Source organism: Diadema antillarum, unplaced genomic scaffold, assembly GCF_040938485.1.
Source record: "Diadema antillarum isolate AM-2024a unplaced genomic scaffold, OU_Dant_1.0 seq00000383_RagTag, whole genome shotgun sequence".
NCBI lineage: Eukaryota > Metazoa > Echinodermata > Echinoidea > Diadematoida > Diadematidae > Diadema > Diadema antillarum.
In genome coordinates, this window is record NW_027271381.1 from 456,519 (window position 1) to 480,524 (window position 24,006).

Below are 24,006 nucleotides of genomic sequence, written 5' to 3' on the forward strand. Positions count from 1 at the left end.
CAGACCACCCCCCACCCCACCCCCCACCCCCCCCCCCCCCTTCCGTGGCCCCTGTTTTGGGATTGGGACTCCTGTGCATGTCCACGGATCTCTTCAGTGGGCTGCCTATTCCAGTCAGATTCAGTCACTGAGCTCTGTCGTCAAGTGATGGCGCACTTCACGACAGGAAGAAGGGACAAGTTGCAGTAACTTTTAGTCTTTCCCTCGTTCTCTCTCCTCTCCCTGTCTCTGGGTCCCTCCCTATGCCCCTCCCCCCCCCCCCCTCTCTCTCTCCCTCTCTCTCTCTCTCTCTCTCTCCCACTGCCTGATACGGAGACATACTAGTACAATGTACAATGTACTCTAGGCGTTCGCGGTATCGGTGCCCCAATGTCTGTTTCAAAAGCTTTCTCAATCAACTCCATTTCTTCATATCTTTATATATACCTCCCTCTGTTATCAATTCATTTGGAATGCAGCTGCAGACATCTGTCGTCCTTCCTCTGCCCCTCTTTTCCTCTTTCTTTCTTGTCCATGCAAGGTTTTCCAGACAGTCTTGTCTTATCACATGCAAAAAAATCAAATGACCACATTCTTTGGTAGACTTTTGAAAAAAAAAAGTGGTAAACTATAAAAAAAAGAACTTCAAAAGTAAAAAAAAGGGGCATAATAAACAAACAAACAACATATACTTTATACCATGTAACGAGTTTGCATCTTTTCAATTTGAAATCAGGATATAATTGCAGAGGATCATTAACTGAAGTAAATGTATTCCTTTTATTCGAATTCATATTACATTAAATTCACCAAAGTCATACAATAAGACTGCAATACTGTAACAGGAACTAAAATTGATGCTGCATTTCCGTTAAAAAAAGACTATAAGATACTTTCTATATCAAACAGATTGCTAAATGTTTATCATGATTTGACCTTCATAGTAAAAACCATTAGGTCCTAAAGTTCATGAACAGTCATATAATTGTCACGTTATATGCAAATAAGATGAGATAATGACAATAATCGCCCTCCTAGCCTCTCATTGGCTAGCAGACAAATCTATACGCTAAACATAGCAACGATTTTGATAGGAAAATGTGTCAGTTGCTATGTAGATTATCGACCAAGATCTTATTTTTATGATAATATCTTTGTGAATAATTCAAGGGAGGAGAGTTCTGTGTTAATGACAATACATCAGCTAATCAGTGTTTACTTTCAATATCAGCTGGTGAAAACACGAGAACTTTGAAACTTCCAAAACACTGATTTCAAACGTTTATTTCACATTACTATAATTTTTGTATAAAACTTGCAGAACTAACTGTTCGTCTGGCTTTTAATATGCACCATTTAATTCAATTTTACTGAGCACACTGTGCAAGGCCATATGGACTGAGTGAAAGCAGCAATTTTCGTAGAACACCTAAGTGAAAGTTACATGAAGATCAGACAATTGATTCAAAAGTTATGAATTTTCAAAGTTTCGGTGCCGTCATCCCTGGATAAGAAGGAGACTACCACACTTCATGATGACATTATGGACAACAGCAAAAAGAAAATAATAAGGAAAATTAAACATTTTCACTTTTTTATCATAATGAAAAAGCACTTGACTTACATCTCTCAGAAAACAGGGGAATAACCCTAAACATACTTATGTCAGTAACAAGTCGATGGAATGTATGTATACTTTTCACTAGATTAAATTTTGTGGAATTCTCGTTACATGGTTTTATTGTTGTGCATAGGGCCTTATGACATCGCAAAGTGCAATAGTCTCCTTATACAGCGATGACGGCACCAAAACTTTAAAAATTCATAAATTTTGAATCGATTGTCCAATATTGTCCTCAAACTTTCACAGTTGTGTTCTCCTGTTATTACTACAGATCATGATTTTGATCATGATTTTGAACAGCGCCATCTGTGGGATCATTCTGTAACCGACTATCAAACGGTTGCGTATATCCGGGCAATTACCCCCAGAGGGCAATTACCCCCCGGCTAAATACTGGTTAGTGGTAAGCTTAGAGTAAAGATTAGGGTTAGGGTTAGGGATAGGATTAGGTTCAGGATTAGGATTAGGATTAGGGCCAGTGGAAGGGTGCGGGGTAATTGCCCAGGGGGTAATTGCCCTAGACCCAACGGTTGATCACAGTGGCTAGTTATTTTCTTCAAATTTGTTATGTGCTTGTAAATACAGTGTATCTGTAAATAAACTGTATTACAATGTAAATAGCACAATCTGCAAGAATCTTCAGCCTATTGAAGGAGGTAGACTTAATCAGAAGAAGAAGACGAAGAAGAAAAAGAAGAAGAAGAAGAAGAAGAAGAAGAAGAGTCATGATAAATTATGTACCGATCATGGTGTGCTGCGATCTCCAGATGGATGACAATCGAAAAAGAGAAACAATGCCTTCTAGAAGTTCCAATCAAACCACAGAAGAACGAAATACACATACAAACACACGGCCTACGGAGGAAATAAATTATATAGCACGTTTTCTTTGAACTTCAAAGAAATTATCCGACCACAGTCCGCCATGAACCGCAATAACTGTTTGCACACGTCATTATTGCGCGTTATTATACATTACGTACTGCACTCCTTCAGCTTGGTGTGCTGTTGTGTCACCTCCAAACTAAACGCATCAATCGCGTGAGACACAAATATTACTTCCTTGTTCCGGGTTGACGTCGATGAGGCGGACAATTTTGGAGTTTTTGCGAATTTTGTGCCCTGACATTCGTAAGTATCGATGTACTATTGTAATTTAGACATGTCTTGGGGGATATTTTCAGTATTTTCGAGGAAAACGTGTACTTAAAGGTTTCTTTGACAGCTGAAACCTCGGAGAGACAAGTGTTTGTGTCGCCAAGTGAAGGTTGGTTCAAATCGGTCGGTCGTATGCTTATTACTAGTGTAGCTACCTGTCCTGTGTTTGTGCCCGTGCCGTGGCGTGGCGTGTCGTGTTGGTGGTAAAGCGGGGAAGTGCGGGCTAGCTAGGCTTTGGATTTGGACGCGAGGCAGTCAGTTGAGGCAGTGCATCAGTGTACATGTAGAGGGACAGCCAGCCAGGCGAGGCAGCGACACGACCGCACAGATTACTTTGCACTGGTTGACGTTGGAGCTCCGATTGTAGCTCGGCTTAGCAGCTAGCTCGTAGCTCGTTGAAACAGAGACCAGCGCGATTCCTGGAACTTGGGCGTATCACAACTCAAGTAATTTACAAAAACAACCTTTTTTTAGCAGTTTTATCAACTGGGAGCTTCCCATTGTCATTTCATAATTCATTCAATTTACTGTGTTTGTCAGCCTGTATAAATTAACCAGTAATACACAGTATGAAAAAGTACTGTGTAGATCTACAGTAGTAGTTGGGTGTCCAACACAACGACACCCTAATGTTTTTCTATCGATCAGTATGGAGGTGTATCCTATTACCGAACGATTTTTATTTAATTTCTCCAGACGGGCAACATTATGCTTCAAGTTAGCTAAAGATCTCCCAGAAGATAATTAAAATTCTGATAAATTTAGCTGTATCAGTATTATTTGAAAACTAAGCCACGCACTTTACAAAATCTGTATTTCAAATAACCCTTCCACAAAAACCGTGTCTTTTTACCGACGCAAATCGTATTGTATTTACCGAACATGCCCCCTCTGTATGGGGACATTTAGGCATTGCATTTTCGGTCAATGTTATTAACGCAGAATAACAAACATCAACATTTCAGCGATTTTTACTAAAATTTTCTGTTTTTTTTTGCTGCAGTTTAGCAATTTTCTGCACCGGCCTCCCTTGGGAGATAACAGCGCGTGCGTAGTGCAATGGATGCGCGCGTATACGAGTTGTTTTAACGGGCTTCCATTGAAAATGTACGCGTTCGGTAATAGGATACTGTTCGGTAATAGGATACCTGCCTATACTTTCCAAAATATCTCACAATTTGCCTGAAATTTTACTCATATGTAAAGAAAATACTCTGAATTCACAAGCGCACATTAAACATGCGATTTGCGGTACACGCTCCAAGATAACTGCTTCGAACACTGACATGGGTTATTTTGACATGCTCAGTTGTGCTGTAATTTTGAAACCAACACCCCTACCCTCTATAAGTCTGTTGACAATAGGCCTACGTGTAAAATGCACGTAATGGTTTTCCAATAGTGCATTTATAATCTACGGTATCATGGTTTTGCTGTTGATCTTGTTTGTTATCAGGTTTTTCAGTAATATTTGGACATCATCAAATCCCCAGTAAAGAATGCAAAACCACTGCACCTAGGTACCTAGTCTCATACGTGAAAGTTTGTTCTTTACGCGCAGTGCTATAAATACGGGGGTGTCGGTTTCAGTGTACAGACAGTGTCAATGTGTTGGACCCCTACAATTAGGACCCTAAGTAAGTACACGTAGTCTAATATATTGTTACATGTATCTCTTTGATGTCATTGACTGAAAGATCAGTCTAGAAACTAGGGCCTATATCGAGTGTACAATTTATTAAAAAAGGAAAAAATAATAAATTAATAAAAATTATAAAACTCCTCCAAACAGACTGATTTTTCTGTGTGCTACCTGGTACAACAAGTACTATACGAGACACAGCTGGTTGATGTAGATCTAGTTCTAATACATGTACAAGTTCTAGTTCTAGATTAACCAAGCGGGAAAGCCTCTGACTACTAGTATCTGGCTATTGAGCATACAAGGTGTAGTTGGTACAATGTAGTACATGTACCGTACGTACAAACACTACTTGTAATATTTGCAATTTGATAGAGTTGACAGTATGGAAGACCACTGGCAGTGACCAGTAGTATAGTGGACTAGCAGAGACTCCAACTCTCCCGTTTTCGACGGGAGATCTTCCGCCGAAAACCCATTTTTGCAAAATCTCCCGTTCTCCCGCTTGAGATTTAATTTCTCCCGCCCTGGCTCTGTGTCTCCCGTAGGAAAGGATTTCTTACTTTAATACTGCTATTGTATGTTGAACAATTTAGCCTTAGATAGCACCAGAGAGCATCTAGAACCCTAGGAACTTCGAGTTTCGCACACATCAACTTGGAGTCTCCCGTTTGCTAGGGGTTTCAGGCGGGAGAATCTCCAGATCAGAAGGTGCTGTGGGTTGGAGTCTCTGGACTAGTGCTAATTCAACTTCACATTCAAAGATCCCTTCAGCTGTACATGATCCAAAATGTAAACCTGATGGAAATGCTTGCTTATTTGGGAGTTCATTGTGGCAAAAAGGGAAGATAAAGGAAAATGAATATGCAGTGCTTGCCAGTACTTCAGAGGTACGGTGTATCGCTGCATGATTACCTACTGGTTACTGTACTTTTCATTTCTCCAGTAAATATGTTCTTTTCAGATCTGAATGAGTACGGTACTTCTTCATGGTGCTAAGTGTCTGTACAATATTATGTAGTCTCCATTTCCTGCTACGTAGCAATTCTCTGAGATCTATCCTCCTTGTTAAAGGTTTTCTTTGGAGAGAGAAGGATTTTACTATACAATGTAGAGAGATATGGGCTTATACAGGGGCGGATCCAGGAATTCTGCAAAAAGGGGGCGTCTTTACAAATTAAAGAGGGGGCGCATGCACCCCTTTCCCATTTTTTTAATATTTCTTTTGTTTTAACACAAAATAAAGGGCTCGCGCCTGGTGCGCTCCCCCCTGGGTCTGCAACTGCTTGTAACAGATGCAGTTTGTATGAGCCAAACCCCAAGCCATCTTGCAACTGTATCATGACATCATATGCACACATAAACATCTCGTATTACATAACAGAGGACCCATCCCTTGTACTGCATTTCACACTTACTGTGTACATTCACATACACTCACATACATTTTTTCATATTTGCATGCAACTACATGCATGAATACAATACCCTGGAGATGAACCTTATAAGGATACTGCATATTGGAGAGTATTAGCTAAAATGGAATATTGTATTGGATATATTTGAAGTTTACCAATACAGAGTACAATAGTACATTCATGTTTATGATTTACATGTACAATGCGTACCCTAAAGTTGAATTTGATCATCTCTCGATACAGTGATGCATTATTGTGTGTAGATTGGTGATGATGTATGTACACTGTACATATATACAAAATGTACTTCCGTAATTCAGTGGAAAAGACAATTTTTTTTTAGAAGACAATAGACATCAAATTGATCAACCTGCCTGTCATATTAATGGTATTGCTCTACAGTAGAAACATGAAAAAAAAAATTCAATACCTTTTTGATATGAATGAAACTGGTAATTATGCTTAAATTAATTTCCAGAAAAGAATGACTAAAACAAACATCGAACAATGCTTCTGTTAGAGCCTCACTGATTAGCTTTCTAATTTTATTTGCTTTTGTTGTGGATTTATGTACCAATTACAGTATTTTCACATTTACTCAGTGGATTATGTGATGGTTCTTATACATTGTAAGAGAGCTAGAGGTTTTGAGTGATTACCAAGCATTTTGATTGAGTACTTGTAATGATGATAGAGCAATGCTATATTCAAGGAGCAGTAAAAGACAAAGGTTGTTTCAGGTGGCCCGCAAATGTGTTCAATTTGTGTAACTTTGAAAGCTAATTGGATTGTAACCTAAAAGCTTACTGTACAAAATGTAAATTAACTGTATTTGTAAAATATCTTAGTATTGAGAAAAAAAAACCCAATATTGAATATTGAATGTAATACTCAAAACTGTTCTACACTTTGTTGTTTGTCATGAAACTTTCACATCAAAAAAGAGACAAATTGCTTGCTATTTTGACCAGACTTATGAAGTTTGGCTAGCTGTAGGCAAGAAGGCACATGATGCTAGCTTTGAACCCTGCCACTGCTATTGCATTTCACACTCCTTTTGAAATGAAGAGTGAACAGACAGTCCATTCATGATAAAGACTGCAGTATGAGAGATATCTAGAACCAATGCTGCTTTTGTGTGTTTTCATTCATGATATCATTCTATCCCTTCTGTACCTTCTGTCTGTTGTATCTCAGAACTTTGGCATGATCACTGACTAGCTGGGCTCCAAAGAAGGTGGTAGGAAGGAAGACACCATAGCATCATGGGATGTTTGCAGAGCCGAAATGAGGGCGCTTCCAGTGGTCAGCCCAAGTCACCACACAATGCAAATTTCGACTTAAATGGAGGAGGTGGGGCTGGACCTAGCAGGGGTTTCACAGACTTCTCACCCCCCATGGCAACATCGTTTGACCAAGGGAGGTCGGATATGGTCCTCCCCTCTGCCGTATCAAAGAAAGACGGTAAGCCTTTGGGCAGCTAGTCAATGTACTGAACCACATTTCTCACATCTTCATACGTGTAGCCATAGTGATGATTTGTATTTCTCAATTCACTTCCCGCACTTTGTACATTTTTGTCCAGCGTTGTTCAAAGACCACAAATTGTATTCTCCTTCTCTCAAAATGATGGTACATAACCAACCATGGCTATTAATGTGTTCAGTAACACTAAATTCTCAATTAATAACCACAGAAATTTCTAAGAATCTGGTTTTGGTTTTGGCTGTAATGATCGGGGGCCAGGATTTCTGGTCTGAGATTTATAACCAAGTCATGTCAGTCACTTTATACTGAAGATGTGACAAAACACCCTTCACCTCAAGTACGTAGTGAAAGGGGAATTCTTGCTCTTCTCATACTTCACAGCAACCTTGAGAGAGTATTGTTCAGTTATGATTTGTTCTCCTTCAGTGAGCCATATTCCAGGTCTCACTTTTTTTTTCTCTCTCTCTGGTGACCTGTTTGGGTCACTAAAATATTTGAATTTGAAATTTAGATGGCCTGAAATAAAGGGGAAAAAAATAATTTTGAATTTTAGCTGCCTGATTAGGCCACCAAGAGACAGCCTTTTTGGAAATTTGATGGCTGGACACCAATTTTTAGTGGTCGGGGCCACCAGGCCATTGCTAATATTTAGCCCTGCATACAAGTGTATATACATTAATATTGGGGCATGAAAATGGGTATACATGTGATGTGCACGAGTAAAACATGCTCTAAACAATATATGCAAACTAAGGAACAGTAAAATATCCCATGGTAACTACCAGAGCTGGCATATCTTTGATGCCCTTTTCAACTCGGATGTATGGTTACCTGGCAATGCTAGGAAACTAATAATGGCAAGGCCCTCAGAAAGAGCAGTGTCAGCACTGAAGAGGCTACCCTGAATAAAAAAGACCATATTATTTATAATGATGAGGATGATTATTATCATTATTGTTATTATTGTCATTGAGTCTTATTAACCTGTTGAGGACAAGTCCCGAGTATACTCGGGCAAGTGTCTATGGGAAATGCGTGTTGTAGCAAAATCAGTCTGTCCTCAATGGGTTAGAGGTTAAGGGATGATAGATCAACTACATCTTCTTCTTCTTTTTTTTTTGGGGGGGGGGGGGGGGGGGAGGGGAGGGGAGGGTGGCAGACTGCTCCAGAGATTGATAGTACTGTATCTGGAGAAAATTGTCCTGAGATGATTGGTCTGGGTTTTAGGGATGAGGAATCAAAGCAAAAGTCTCATGTAACAGAGAAAGTAAAGTAAGATAAGGCAAAAGGAAAATAATCAGGTAAACTTAATGGGGATCCTTACTGTAAATGAAAATGATATAAGATAACTGGCAAAAATGTGAAATGACCAGATTATGACTGAGACTTTAAAGTTTTAGGGTACACTTGTCCATTGATTGGGGTTTTATAGTCTGTTGGCAAGGGCTACCATCTTCATCCTGAGAACTTACATTGTAATATACTGTAAACGTCAATATTTTCGCGCGATTAATTTTTCGCGCTGAGCGGCTCGAAAACGTATTCGCGGGTTCTTAAATTCGCGCTCCGCAGCAGGTTACTTTACTGTAGTACACATTCACTGCTTTCATCCAAAGCCTCTGCTACATAGCTAGCTTGCTATGCCAGCGTACGACAAGCGACGTAGCGAGCGGCTCGACTGCGAGTACAAGCACTCAAATACATAGTACAGCTGTGACTGTAGTACCGTAGTCACGGGGGAATGTAGCATCGGTGCGTGCGGTGCACACATGCATGCTACAGTACACAGCAATCTATCGTCTCTTCGCACAGTACTACAGTACGCGCAATAAGAAACGCCTCCGTCAATTTCGTTTTCCAACGAAAGTTCGTTATCGATCCAGTAGCAACGAAATCTGGACGAAATTTGGACGAACTTTCGTTATCGATCCAGTAGCAACGATTCTGACGCTTTGTGGACGCTTTGTGGACGCATTTCACGCACGACCGCCCGCTCAATTCCGTTCGGCAAATGCGTTGCTCGTTCGGAAAATGCGTGTTCGGAGCTCGGCAGTTTCGTCCAAATTTCGTTAGAAGCGTCCGTGATCCAAGGCGCACATGGAATACTAGTACACGTGTGTGTAGTGGCCACATCCACTAGCCAGCCGGCAAGAATCACACTGCAAGACTCAGCAAGTAGCACAGCGGTCGGAATGAGAACTGTAGACAGGCGTGGAATTCACCTGATACACATGATAATATTAAAATGGTAACATGTATACATATATCGATGCCGTTTTCATTGAAGCAATTTGTAAAAGTTTTAGTTTCCCTTACCCTAGCTGTAAGTACGGTACCGTTATCACTGCATTTAGTAAGTCACCTGATACATCACATTTCACGCTGCTGGCCGGCTGCATGTAACCGTATTAACCAGGGAAAGTGCACGTGGTGGGAAAGGCGAGTGCGCCGTGTGTGCGTCGCCATTGCTATGGCATGGCTCGCTCGCCTGAACCACGTTCTGTGGGCTGAACCAGGCAGGTGAGACTGGCTGAACGAAACAGAGATATGTACGATGTACTAGTACGAGTAGTTCACGTGGTGGTTTTTTTTTTTTTTTTTTTTTTTTTTTTTACAAGCAGAAAATAAACAACTGTTGATCATGAAATAGACTAAATTACCAATCAGAGATCATTCGGGTTCATAGTATTTAAGAGAAATCACGCAATTTTGGCGAGCGGGAACCCACAGGAACCTTATCGTAGAATGCCGACCAAAAAGAAAATGGTTTCACTAAAATTGCGTGTACGTAAAATCCATTTGAGTATTAGAAAGAAAATTAACCCCCAAAAGAGGAAAAAAGAAATTAGAAGGATTTGTTCGCCGTTATTTGGTCATTAAATATATTTTCTTTCTTCAGCAATTGCGCGTTACATTGCCCGTTTTTTTATTGAATCAGAAAAGCAAAAAAAAAAATATATTTAAAACAAGACAATAAGTTTAATTCTTAGTTTCATATCGTTTATTTCTTTATTGGACAGAGAGATAATTCAGACGGTACGTGGAATTTTCAAAGCGACTAATTCTGACTGATTCTTAGTTTGACTAAGCTCTTTCTTTCTTTCTTTCTTTCTTTTTTTTTTGGGGGGGGGGTGAGGGTCATGTTCGTTGTACCCATGCACCCATATAAAGGTTCGTTAGTACGAAAATGAAACGTTCAGATACACGCGACTTCCCTACACGAAATACTAGTATAGATGTTCGTAAATGTGATAGTCAAATTATATTATGATTCATAATCCGAAAATGCACGAATGTTTGTGATTGGGTAGGTGCGTTATTGTCGGATAAGCAAACCTTCGTAGTACTGTAGTATCGAGCCTTTTGTATTCACGGATAAACGAACTTTTGGAATAATGAATTCTATATTAGAGCAAGACAATAAGTTTAATTCTTATATACTTGTAGTATGACATCGTTTATTTCCTAGTTGTGAAGCGGGAAGCGAGAGATAATTCTGAAAAGAAGTATAATATACAGACGGAACGTGAAATATTCAAAGCAGCTAAATGAGATTAAATCTTAAGTTGTTTATTTGTTTGTTAGCTTTCTTGTTTGTTGTTATGCTCAAGTGTTGGTGTAATACTTTTTTTTAATTTTTTTTTTTTTAGGGGGGAGGCATTTTTGTAGTACCCACGTAAAGTTCGCTGATGCGAAACTGATAAAATGTTCCGTAACACGCAAATTCCCTACACCTTGCAGACGTTCGTACCTAGTGTGAAAATAAAATCTATTATTATTTTTTTTTTTTGTCATTGTTCGATTAGCAAACCTTCGGAGTGTCAATCCTTTCGTTTTCGGATAAACGAACTTCCTTTACTCACAACACCACTTTCAGAGTAACAAACTAGTCATTATTTTATTCGGGCATTGGGAATAGTTCAGGAAAGAAATATAGAAGGGAGGAAAATCATTAAGGCAAGAATTACGTTGGATTCTTATAGTTTGAAATAATTTATTCATTTCCTTGGTGTTCATTATTCCTAAAAAGAAAACGGGTGCGCTATTCCGATGGTTACGGCGTTATTTCGAATCCGAAACACGCATATTCCTTGTGCCTATCCATGTTTGTTGATTCGAAAATGTAATCATGCTGCGGGTAATTGCTATAGGGCCATATATTGTTTTATTTCTGTCTTTTGTTATATTATTATTATTATTATTATTATTATTATTATTATTATTATTATTATTATTATCATTATTATCGTCTTTCACTATTATTAACCAATAATTTGATTAACGAGCATTTTGTGGGCTGTTTTTTTTTTTTGGGGGGGGGGCATTGTCCGATTAGCAAACTTTCGGAGTGTCAATCCTTTCGTTTTCGGATGAACGAACTTCCTTACCTCAGAAGAAGAAATCAGAGTAACAAACTAGTCATTATTTTATTCGGGCATTGGGAATACTAGTAGTTCAGGAAAGAAATATAGAAGGGAGGAATCCCAAACACGCATATTCTGTGTGCCTATACTCATGTTTGTTGATATGCTGCGGCTAAGGGCCTATAATATTGGAGGTCGTTTCTCATACCTCTCGTTTGGTATACGATTTCTTTCGTTTCATATCACTTAATTTGTTCCCTTTATATTCTGAAATATTTAAAGGTAATTCTTTCAATTGCCTCGCACTGTGTACATATGCATTTTAGTAACGGTGATTTCCCGCTTTGCTGCAGTATTTCGAAGGGTGTTTGATCCCAGCCGCTTCGGTGTGCTCTGTGGTAATGTTTATGTAGTTGTCGGGGAGGTTGTTGATACTTTGTTTGTTGTCATTTATTTTCGTACAGGCAGGGGCGGATCCAGGAATTCTGTAATATTTCTGGTGCCACTTCCTGGTTTCACTTTTTTTTTTTTTTTTTTCTTTTAACGATAAATAAAGGGGGCGTGCGCCTCATGCGCCCCCTCTGGATCTGCCACTGCTACGTGTTTATCTCGAGTGATGGTGATCATGTTTCTAAATGTTTATAAGAAAAGGACAAAATTATCGGAGTGATGCCTGATGATGGTGATGATAATCAACGATGCTGATGTAAAAGACGGCTTGCTGTGGATGTTGAGCGTACGTGCCCTTCGTTTATTTAAATGAGTTTTCCCTCTTTTACTCTTCTTTCCCCTCCCAAGAATGATAAAAAAGAAAATACCTACACCTCACAACAAAAGGAACCACGTGTGAACAACCATCATCAAGTTCAACCTAAATGTTCATTATTAGCAAAGAATAAGGGGGAAACACAAGTGACGGAAAATAATAGAAGCGACGAGATTGTCTTCTTGTGTAATGCGGTCTCTTGGGATTGGAAAAACCCCACCCTCTCCCTTTGTGGAAATTTCCACAAAACCAGGTGCGTGCCAGACCCCAGGTGCCAGTCGAAAGAATGCGCGCACTGGTCTAATATCGATCGAAGAACTCGCTGGTGAGTTGAGTTAAAGGAATCATTGCAAAGATGTTCTGATTCTTTCGCCTTTCTTTAGGCGCATACATCGAACCGTCGATTATTGTGTACTTGATCTAAGTACAATGCATTTATATGTTCCCGAACTGTTAAAAGGAATTGATTAATCACTCAAAAATGCAATCACAGAAATATATGAAATGTCTCATATGCCTAGACAAATTCACTGCGATGTCCTATGTGATGCAGCCACCACCCGATTAAACAGCAAAATTATGACAATTAATTTCACGCTCATCAAAACTGCCTATTACTTTTCATTATATGAATTTTGGTTATCAACACTCGTTCGTGGATTTGTTTGTTTGCATGTTTTGTGTGTATTATTCCTCGATCCTGAAAGACGTAATAATCATTCGCATCGAACGTTAACTGTTTACCGTAACTAAGCCTATGGCGCATTCTATCCATTAAACTTGCAGTAGCACATGGTGCATTCCTTTGAACCACGTGTTTCCCATATCGGCACATCCAAACACATTAGCGATCATCGTTATGGCGAACTTTCCGATTACAGTCAGGGGAGAAGAAATCGTAATACTGTACATGTACTTACGAAAGTGATTATGCTTAAGATCAAATAAAATGAAGAAGCTTGAAAACAGCTTGGCAACACTCAATCAAGTTTTGCATTCTCTCACACAAATGCTCTCTTGAGAAAATGAAAGCATTCCCCCTCCCATGCTAGATAATGAAGTTTCCATTACTACAGCCCAGCAAGTTTTGGGAGTGTACATGAATGTTTTTAGGATAGAGTCAAAAGGGACCTAAGCTTTCGATCATAGCAGAATCTTCGTCAGAAGCAAAATGGCAAATAGGCAGAAAAAGCAACCACATACATGTAAAGCGACTTCACACAACAAGAACAGTCAGGAACAGGCAAGGGACACGAAACAAAGAAAACAAAAGGAGAGGGTAGGATATCATGGGCAAGGAGCCCAACAGGTAAAGGGAGGGGGATTAGAGCAGGAGGATGGACAGACAAAAGGCAGGGGAAGGTTAGTAATAGTCGTGAGGGCCAGGGTGCAACCATTGAAGGAAAAGGATGAATATGGAGGCAACATCAAATAAGATAAGGAACAACAGAGAGATAAAGAAAGGTAAAGAGTGAAATAGCAACAGCAAAGGGGGGGGGGGGTGAGCAAACAGCAAGCCCTAGAAAGGATCTGCACAAGTACCAAGAGGAGGCAACGAAATGAAAGTGAGAGTCAATCAACAAATGCAATTAACCATATCAAAGTATGGTAATAATGATACAGCAATAATGATGATATTGACAAAACAAACTAGAATAATAATCATTAAAGCACATAAAAAAAGGGGGACACAAAGTCCATGGGAGAGAAAACGTATACAGTGTACTTGCAAAGCAAGTATCAATAGGCAAATTAAATACGTTTCAAAGAGCTGGTTCATATGAAATCACCTTTGATTTATGATTTTACAAACAAGAATTTTCATCGCTTTCCTATTTCTTTTATAACTTTAGTAATGTCATGATATTTCATGATGGTATGTGTTCTGTCTTTACATGGCAAGATAGGGTTTTTCTTTTCCATCCAGGGTCAAAGAAGAAAGTGATAGAAAGATAATTGAAAGGATAGAATGAAACACCTACTCAGCAGGCTCTTGATATAACACAAAAGCAATTCATCAGAAATGCAGTACAGTTCTAAATAATTTATCAGTGGAAAAATGAGCAAAGAAAATGGGATTTCGAGTTAAAAAGGAGTAGGAACATCGCAATTGACAGACTTGGGCTTGATGTGCAAACATATTGTCTAACTTCTGGTTGAGTTTCTTCAGAGACATAAATTTTGGTAGCAGTAAACCAGAGTGAAAAAGGCAAAAGGATACAATTAAATGAAAAAATAAAATGCAGGTCTCTAGACCACTCCAGTGCACGATCGAGCGAGCCAACACTAAAACCGCCCCCCAGGGCCAGGCCATGTCGTCAGTGTCACTCTCGTCTTACAGGCCTACATTGTACATGTGTAGGCTACTCGTTTCGTACTCGTCATCGCCAACATCATGATGGTCGGTCACACGAAATAAATTGCATCATCAAAAGAGCTCGTATATCAACACCACTAGATAGTAGAATCATTATTATTATCACTATCATTCCAGTCAATCTCATCCACCGCGAAACCCTCAAAATCCCTCTCAAAACAAACCTGTAAACGATTCAGACATCGCAGACCTAGCTACACATCTGGCACACAAAAATGAAATGGACGTGGAAAACTACGATGAATACACAAAAACTATCGACGATGGCATTTTACCGTAGCAGAAAATACACAGAGTATCTTGCACCGGAAAAAAAAAAATGGATGTGGAAAACTACGATGAGGAAAACTAGGTGAAAACCCGATGCGTGAAGACGAACGATGAAGACACTTTACGGTAAAAATACTTACACGGAAACAAACGAGTGGGTACGATGTCCTCGCACACACGAAGATAATCGACAAATCGTTCAATCGAAAAACTCAACAAACACTCGAACAAAAACTCACCCCAAATTGTTGCAAACAAGGTAATCACTTAATAAAAATGAGAAAACTAAACTCTCAGAAGTATGATTGTACTCTGAAAAGAAAGGGATACAATGATACGAAAGCAAAAGAGAGAAAATGAGAGAAATGGACGGGAAACCTAGACAACTTCGACGAAGGGAGAGCTAGCGATTCGCGATTCGAGCTAACTTTGTATACAGTGTAGCTGTGTGTGTGATGTGTACAGAGGGTTGTGAAAGCGTTGAAAGGGTTGAAAGCGTCGAAAGCGTTGAAAGCGTCCACAGCTTCGGAAAAGCGTTCGGGGATTTCGTTGAATTCGTTGAATTCGTCCAAAATCCGTCCATGAAGTCTGGACGCAAAAAGCGTTGAAAACGTCCCCGACGAAATCAACAACGAAAAAAGCGTTGGGACGAAATTTGGACGCACTTTCGTTGGGCATTTTCTATTGCGCGTACTGTAGTAGCGTAAACATGCCTGTACATTGTACTACGTAGCAATATCATCGATGAAGCGCACACAGTTCATCCGTTCAAAATGTGCATAGCAAATTGTGAAGATATATTCGCGCGTTTTTGAATTCGCGCTAGCCGAACGTAGCGCGAAATCCGCGAAAATTAATGTACCGCGAAAATTTCCACGTTTACAGTAATTTGAACTTGTGATTTCATATTATGATTAATTACTATGACTTTCAAAGTAATTTCACCATTGCCAGGTTGGCACTGAGTTACAACATAAACTTTTATGTGCTCCACCATACACATAGCACATGGGCATACACGGGCAATGAAGGATTCATGCTCCCATTGTAGTGTACATGTACATATCATTGGAAATATCCTTCAACGTACATAAACTTTGGTCGACCTTGGCAACACTACCGCTCAGTTGTGATACCACACTTTCCTTCCTTTGCTGGGGAAACAAATAGGACTCTGGTGGGTGGATGTGTTTCTCTTCTGTTATTTTCATGTAAATCTTGTTCAAAGCAGTACAGGAACTAAAAGGATTTGGTGTGAAAGTTACTGTGTCCATCATGTATTGCCATGCTGGCGGGAAGGATAAGAATGAGAAAGAAAAAAAGTAAAAAAAAAAAACAATAAAGGAGAAGGATGAAGCAGTGGAAGTACATAGTGCAATTTAGTCTAGTAATATTTGTGGAAGTGTATGCAACATCCATGTTCTACCTGAATGCTCTGTTGTAAGAGTGTTTTGGGTGATGCAGTGCATGTAAGGAACATTGTCTCAAGTGTGCTTTTGCATCACAGTGAATACTGTTTATACGCCAAATATTTCACAAGGTTTTTATTTTCACGAATTTAGCGAGTCAGGTGCTATTCACGAAATTAAAGATATGAAAATATTGACTCTGATCAAGCTATGAAAGTGAAATGCGCCGTATACATTTCTCCATTCGGTACAGGACTCCATGATCGCGAATTTAACCACTCGCGAAATTGTCGGGAAGTTCCAGTTCACGAAAATTTAGACTCACTATTGCGTATACAATATCCTCATACAACATGTACATACAAAATGTAGCTGCCTCACCATGACATGGCGAACTGTGCATTATTTCCTGTTACATGTACATGTATCATGATTTATAAGACAGGTCTACGATACTCGAATTTCCACCCATTGTGAAAATTTTCCCCATATCAGCAAACACTTACCAGCCATAGATTTTGCCTCATGAATACTGCATGTTTCATTTTTACGCTAGTACTGCACCAATCAGTTTTAGCAGGAAGGTTCCACCTCCATGGTTTCTGCATTGCTCTTGCTCACACAAAGTGATTATACAACTGTACATGTTATGCAGTTTTACAGAACCTGGGGGCACACTCGTACTTGGGACAATTTGTATGACTTGATAACACAGAACACATTTGTGTTCAATTTGTGTAATGTTTATGGTACCACTGGCCTACAATTACCAATGTGCACATATTACAAATATAGTGTGTCATTCAAGAGACTGAGAACCAGAAAACTAACAACTCTTTTGATGCTACATTGTATGTTTACAATGTAGGCCTAATGTATGGTTCTTTTGTATTCAAGAAATCCCCAAACTTGTTCGTCGATTATGCAGTACTCTGCCATAATGTATATTCAGACAGTGGTACATGGCAAAATAAGAGGATGAGAGGTGTTTGAAAATCTTTGATTTTGGTCTTGTATTTGTAGTGTGTGGTTGGATCCCCCGACACCACCCACCATTACTGTTCTGTTCAACATGTTGCAGAAATGGTATGCTCTGTTAGGTACGCAGAGTCTCATGGGAAGAGTATACAGTGTACATGTTTCAGCAAACATGTCGGAGACTACAAATGTCGTCAGGCATTGAGCATTGTTTGATGGATTTTTATGGGACTCTTGTTCTTGTTCAAAATTCCATAACAATTGCTGATAGAGTGAGAATGAGGGCACTTGTACAGATGTATTTTGAGGGCCATTCTCTTTAAATGTTCATTATCAGATCAGAATTTCAGTGTGGAAATCAATCCAAAGAGTATCATAGTCTTTCGGCTTTGCTTTCTGCAATGCTTCTGCGAGTATAAAAATAGTTAATGGTCATGAGTGCGATGGTACAAGATTTCGTACAAGCTGAAAGATAGAGGCGCTCTATTCTACGAGCATGCAGTGGAACTTTTAACTGAATATCATGTGATGGGCAATCAACCAATCGGATAGCTACATTTGTTTATAGGTGAACATTGTATATTAAAAACGAAGGGTATGCTGCTCTCGTGATGGTCTTTTAGGAAGATGGAAGAAAGAGGGGTTTGATTATTGCTTGTCGGCACACTCACCAAAACAATGACACACAAAAAGGAGAAAAAGAATTTTTCATTCACCTATTTTATTTCATTTCAGCATGATTTGAATAATGAAACCTGCAAATACAAATTGTATCATGGAAATGGTTGTAGTAATATGAGATTGACAATATTTCATGTTTACATCCCCAAAACAACTTACCAAAAAGTGTTGTTCGTGAGGCATGTCTTGCTTATCCAGCCCTATCACTTATCCCGATGACCATCAGTCTGGACATGTACGGGTAAATTGAAGTTGGACTTAATTTACAATTTCAAAACTTCTATGAGCATCCCTGCATCAAACTTTAAATCTTTCAGTGAAATAGAAAGGGGAAGAATTATGTCACTTCTGACATTGCGGGACAGCTCTCAGCTCCAAGGAAAAAACTGAGAGCCGTCCTTATTAAACCTGAACCTTGAACCAAGCCCATCCCAATAGTACAGTACATTGTGTATGTATTCATGTACAACTGTACAATTATCTGTATCTACTACAGCTGTACATGTATACTACCACTTGTCTGCTCCTCAACAAAATCAATTCAAATCCTATTTGTCTATTCTTTCATTTCACTGTCATGGTCTGTTGATGCAAGGGGGGCACTTTAAATCTGGGCTCCTTCTTATCCTGCTTTCAGAGTGTGTGGGTACACCCCACAATTCAGTCAGAGGTTCTTGTTGACAGAGCTCTGCAGGCTATGGAGTCAATGTGATATAGAGTCTCAGTGTACAATGAACAATGTGATACAGAGTCTCAATGTCCAATGTACAGTTTGCCCTAGTCTCGTACTATAAAAAGTGCATGCACTTCCTCTTTCTGGGTTCCATATTTTGTCAGTGACTATTAAAACATTGTCAGCAATCCAAGGCTGGTTTATTATCAAATGCATTCAAATTGAAATGTGCACTATGAATACCGGTATTTTTTTTCTTCTGCTGAACTAGTGAGAATCCAGTCCATCCATCTGTTGATATACAAATGATGCACAGGATAGAGTGCGTTAGTGTAGGCGTAGTGCACTCGAGGGTATTTACAATTGTGAAACATGCACGAGGCGAAGCCGAGTGCATGTTGCACTACATTGTAAATACCCGAGAGTGAGCTACGCCTACACTAACGCCACGAAATAATCCTGTGCATCATTTGTTTTATAAAATGGGTCGAAAATTCGAAAACTAACATCATTTTTCAGCGTTTTTCACGTACCTTTGTGGGTCAAGACGTCCGAAGATGTTCGTCCCAAACTTTTACACACGTCGCACTCGCGGAAGTCCCGCACATACAGTATAAGTATAATGGGGGGTTGGGTTTCCGGACACCCACATGAAAACTTACTTATTTTACATAGAATATGCACCCTTTACCTTAAAGACTTGATATAGACTCCTCATATAGGCCTACTAGACAACATACTCTGAAAATGGCGTGAGAATTAACCTGCTAAATCGTTGGATTTGCTCTTCAAAGTGACTCCATGTACGCGTCCGGTCCCATAACGCTTGGTCTACTGTACTGTACAAAGTGTACGTAATATACAATTGTACAGTATTCGTACGTACGCCACATATGTTATGCACAAGGGAAGACAGGCCGGCCGGCCGGCAGCCCGAACTAGAAGTTGTTTACAGGATTGACAGCGCGTACGCGTATGCATGCAATTCATCAAAGGAGCCGCCGCGCGCACAGACGATCGGCAATCTGCCATAGGATTACAGGCAGTGCAGTTGTACTGAAGTAAAGGAAGGAGGTGTGTCTCATTTCAGCGCTTCCTATTGGCTACATTCTTGAACCCATTTTATAATGCATTGCAATAAATCCAGTTTGTGTGCATTATTCATTGCTGTGTTAAACTTTGGGCAAACCAAGGAGGTTTAAGAGGCCTATGGAGCTCCATCTGGCTGTAAATATTCAAACAGTTGTTGGTTTTCTATTGATTTACAAAAGAATTCCACGGATGCATTTGTCCCTTTGATGATCGGGGGTTCAATGCCGCCGTCTTGCTGAGCAATTAGAAAATTCATTTTGAACGCTAACATAAATGTTGGTTGTATTTTGCTTGTTGATTTATTAAATTAGATGAAATCTCACTTAATGATAAAGCTTATGAAACAAAAGTCAATCCCATCCAGGCATGTGTGCAAAAGTGTGAATCAGAGCTGTATCATGTGACAGTGTTTAAAGGTGTACCCTCCTGGAATGCCTCTTTTTTTTTTTTACATTTTGTGGTAATTCCAACAATTTAAACTGAGGTTATGACGTAATCTTTCAGTATAATTCTTTATCAAGAGATACATTGTATACATCAGATTGAATATTATCCGGGCATGCTCAGTTGAGTAATTTTCATTTCTATTTCATAATTTTATAAGTAGGGATCACAAAAAGTAACTAGAAAAGCACTCTGAGAGCACAGACCTCCGCCAAGCAGTTACTTTCCACCAATGATCTTGCTCTTCCCAAAGAGATTTTTTCTCCTTTCTACCACTGGGGAAAAGCTCTTTGGGCTCTTCCATAGAGATCAGTGATTTCCACTCATAATGTACAAATGTATACATGCTGAAAAATTGCCCAATTTCCCAATATAGAAGCCTTTGTTTAATACGTCATAAACCTTCAGCTGCACGGCGCGCCTCGCCCTAGCAGAAACTAGAGCATGCACTTTAGTGCGCGCATGCAAACCTCAAATACGCACAGCCTGAACTCCCAAGTTCATTGACCCTACCTGCCAAAATATAAAAAAATCCTTCATAAATTCCCCCAAAATTCTCAGATCACTACCAAAATTTAATCATCTGTTACTTGTATCATTCTATACCTTTCCTGCAAGTTTCATCCAAATCCGTTAACTGCTTTTTGAGTTATTTTGCACAAGGACAAACAAACACACAAACATACAAACACACAAACCAACGGTAACGAAAACATAACCTCCTCCCTTGGCGGAGGTAATTACCATCAGAAAGACATATCTTCCTTAGAAAGTGGCAGATGATTATGCAATGAGACATGAGTCAATTGTCTTCCTATCTGTATGGCAGATCCAATTTGGCACATGCTTCAAATATTTTTAAGTGGCGGCAGCGAACATGGGTTCAAAGGAAATAAGACAGTTATGACTCCATTCTCTTGAACCTCCTTGGGCAAACCATAGCCAAGCTTTCCGATTGTCTGGAACAACCTCTCTTTTAAAGGTGTGCATAAAACTTTAGTATATTTGTTAACCAATCTGCAGGCTTGCATTAAACAAACAAAAGTTTTCCCCCTCAATCTTTGCTCTATTTGGACAGTTCTTTCTACATTGTGTAGCTATTTATATTGTGTACATTAAAAAAGTGCACATACCTGTATCATGATAACCATACATTCTTCTATTGAAAATTTGTAAGAGGAAAGATTGAAATCGAACCAAATTTTTATACATGAATCCTGATTGAACCTTGATATTGTATTAAGATGTACAAAAGTGTATTTGTGCATGTACAGTGTTGTTTAGAATGTGTGCCTACAAAAATATCATTATAATTATATAGTTTGGTCATTGGTCCTTTTCATGACTGCTTGAGTTTGAAACTCTCTGAAACATGTTGCTTTTGAAAGTCTTATCAAAGCTTTCGTTTTGTTTTTGTTTTTTAGTTGAACAAACAATGTATAGCAAAAGAAATTCGAATATATATGTGTTGATTTCCATGCATACCAGTATCTCTTTTAACATTAGATGCTCTGTATTTGATCTTGAAGTTTCCTTTACTATCGGCATACTAAAAGTCCTGATCAGGCTAATGACACATTGGCTAACAAAACAACGGAAGAAATTACGCTTTATCTAGAATGTTATCAATCAGCAACTCTAAGGTAGCATCTCCTTAAAAGCAGGGAATAATTTTCCAACTCGAATCTGATCAGTAATTTCAGTTGATGAATGATATTTCAAATGGTATCTTGTACACTTCTGGGGAATAAATCTGCTCCACAGAAGATAGTTTGTGTAGCACTGGTATAAAAAACGCATAGCAAATTGCAAATGCTATACTATGGGAAATTATTGCCTGAAAAGGTGACTCATTTGTCTGAAGAAAGCCTCCAGTAATGTGTTTTAGGATGGTAAACCAGGAAATTCTGGAAATGCTTACATGATTGCTGTTTGTTCAACCTGTCATTCATGTGATGTCTACAATTTGTCAGCATGCAATTTTGCACTTTTCAAGCATGCTAGTTACAGATGGTGTAGGAGTAATACAAATGAAACTCAGCTCAGATGAGAACTAGAAGTAATAATTACTCATGTTTGATTGTAAGTGCTTTTTTAGAGTTTAATAGGATTTGATAAAAATCAAGAAATTGCAGAGAGCTACTTGGCTTAAATAGAAAAAACAACAAAACAAAATGAGAATTAATGAAGGGCTGATATACATCGTAATATTGACTGCTCTTGAGGATGATATGACATTTTCTTTTCATCAGAAGTAAAAGGAACAAATCTCTGTTAATTTGATGTGCTACATACAATCTTTTGCTCAGCTGCATTCATTGTAGGACTGCTACCTTGTATGTTCTTATTTCATTCCTGTCAATAAGTTCCTGTATCTGATGTCAGAGGAAATGCGACTAGTTTAATTTCCTTTGTTTAGAACTACAGTACATCTACAATGTATATAACTATACAAATCCAGTGAGCTCTGTAAAGGCCAGTGCTACAATGTAAATGAAAGATTTGAACTGTTAAAGGCATAATTTACAATTTGCAGATGAAACACAAACCCAGCATTAGTGCTTTAAAATAGTTCTAAAATGTGAGTTTGGGATAGAAACAACCACTAAAAATTTGAATCCATATAATCGATGTTAAGTATTGTTAATACACAAAATGTGAACAATAGTTATCATAAGAATGTTTCCAGACTAAACCGTCTTACAGTTATGGTTTATTGAGAAAAATAGTGATATCTCCTTATATTTCAGGCTTTATTGCAAACATTTGATATGGTAGGATGTTTTATGATACAACAGACCTACACATCATGCATCAAATGTGATATCTTGAACATTTTTTTTTTTTAAATCACTGCTCCCAAAGGTAAACAGTACTTTTAAGCCTGGATGGTGTAGGAGTAATACAAATAAAACTCAGCTCAGATGAGAACTAGAAGTAATAATTACTCATGTTTGATTGTAAGTGCTTTTTTAGAGTTTAATAGGATTTGATAAAAATCAAGAAATTGCAGAGAGCTACTTGGCTTAAATAGAAAAAACAACAAAACAAAATGAGAATTAATGAAGGGCTGATATACATCGTAATATTGACTGCTCTTGAGGATGATATGACATTTTCTTTTCATCAGAAGTAAAAGGAACAAATCTCTGTTAATTTGATGTGCTACATACAATCTTTTGCTCAGCTGCATTCATTGTAGGACTGCTACCTTGTATGTTCTTATTTCATTCCTGTCAATAAGTTCCTGTATCTGATGTCAGAGGAAATGCGACTAGTTTAATTTCCTTTGTTTAGAACTACAGTACATCTACAATGTATATAACTATACAAATCCAGTGAGCTCTGTAAAGGCCAGTGCTACAATGTAAATGAAAGATTTGAACTGTTAAAGGCATAATTTACAATTTGCAGATGAAACACAAACCCAGCATTAGTGCTTTAAAATAGTTCTAAAATGTGAGTTTGGGATAGAAACAACCACTAAAAATTTGAATCCATATAATCGATGTTAAGTATTGTTAATACACAAAATGTGAACAATAGTTATCATAAGAATGTTTCCAGACTAAACCGTCTACAGTTATGGTTTATTGAGAAAAATAGTGATATCTCCTTATATTTCAGGCTTTATTGCAAACAT

The 24,006-nt window shown here is 38.7% G+C and overlaps 1 protein-coding gene across 1 annotated transcript in view; it reads left to right on the plus strand.

Annotated features, from left to right (window-relative positions):
- The first annotated feature begins 2,641 nt into the window (after positions 1–2,641).
- The window catches only part of LOC139731734 (tyrosine-protein kinase yes-like), a 69,652-nt gene continuing 48,287 nt past the window's right edge, over positions 2,642–24,006 (plus strand). Inside the window, exons 1-2 of the mRNA XM_071642613.1 lie at positions 2,642–2,734; positions 7,019–7,285. Of these exons, the coding sequence (XP_071498714.1) occupies positions 7,087–7,285 (199 nt within the window). The 5' untranslated portion in view covers positions 2,642–2,734; positions 7,019–7,086. The remainder of the gene's footprint in view (positions 2,735–7,018; positions 7,286–24,006) is intronic.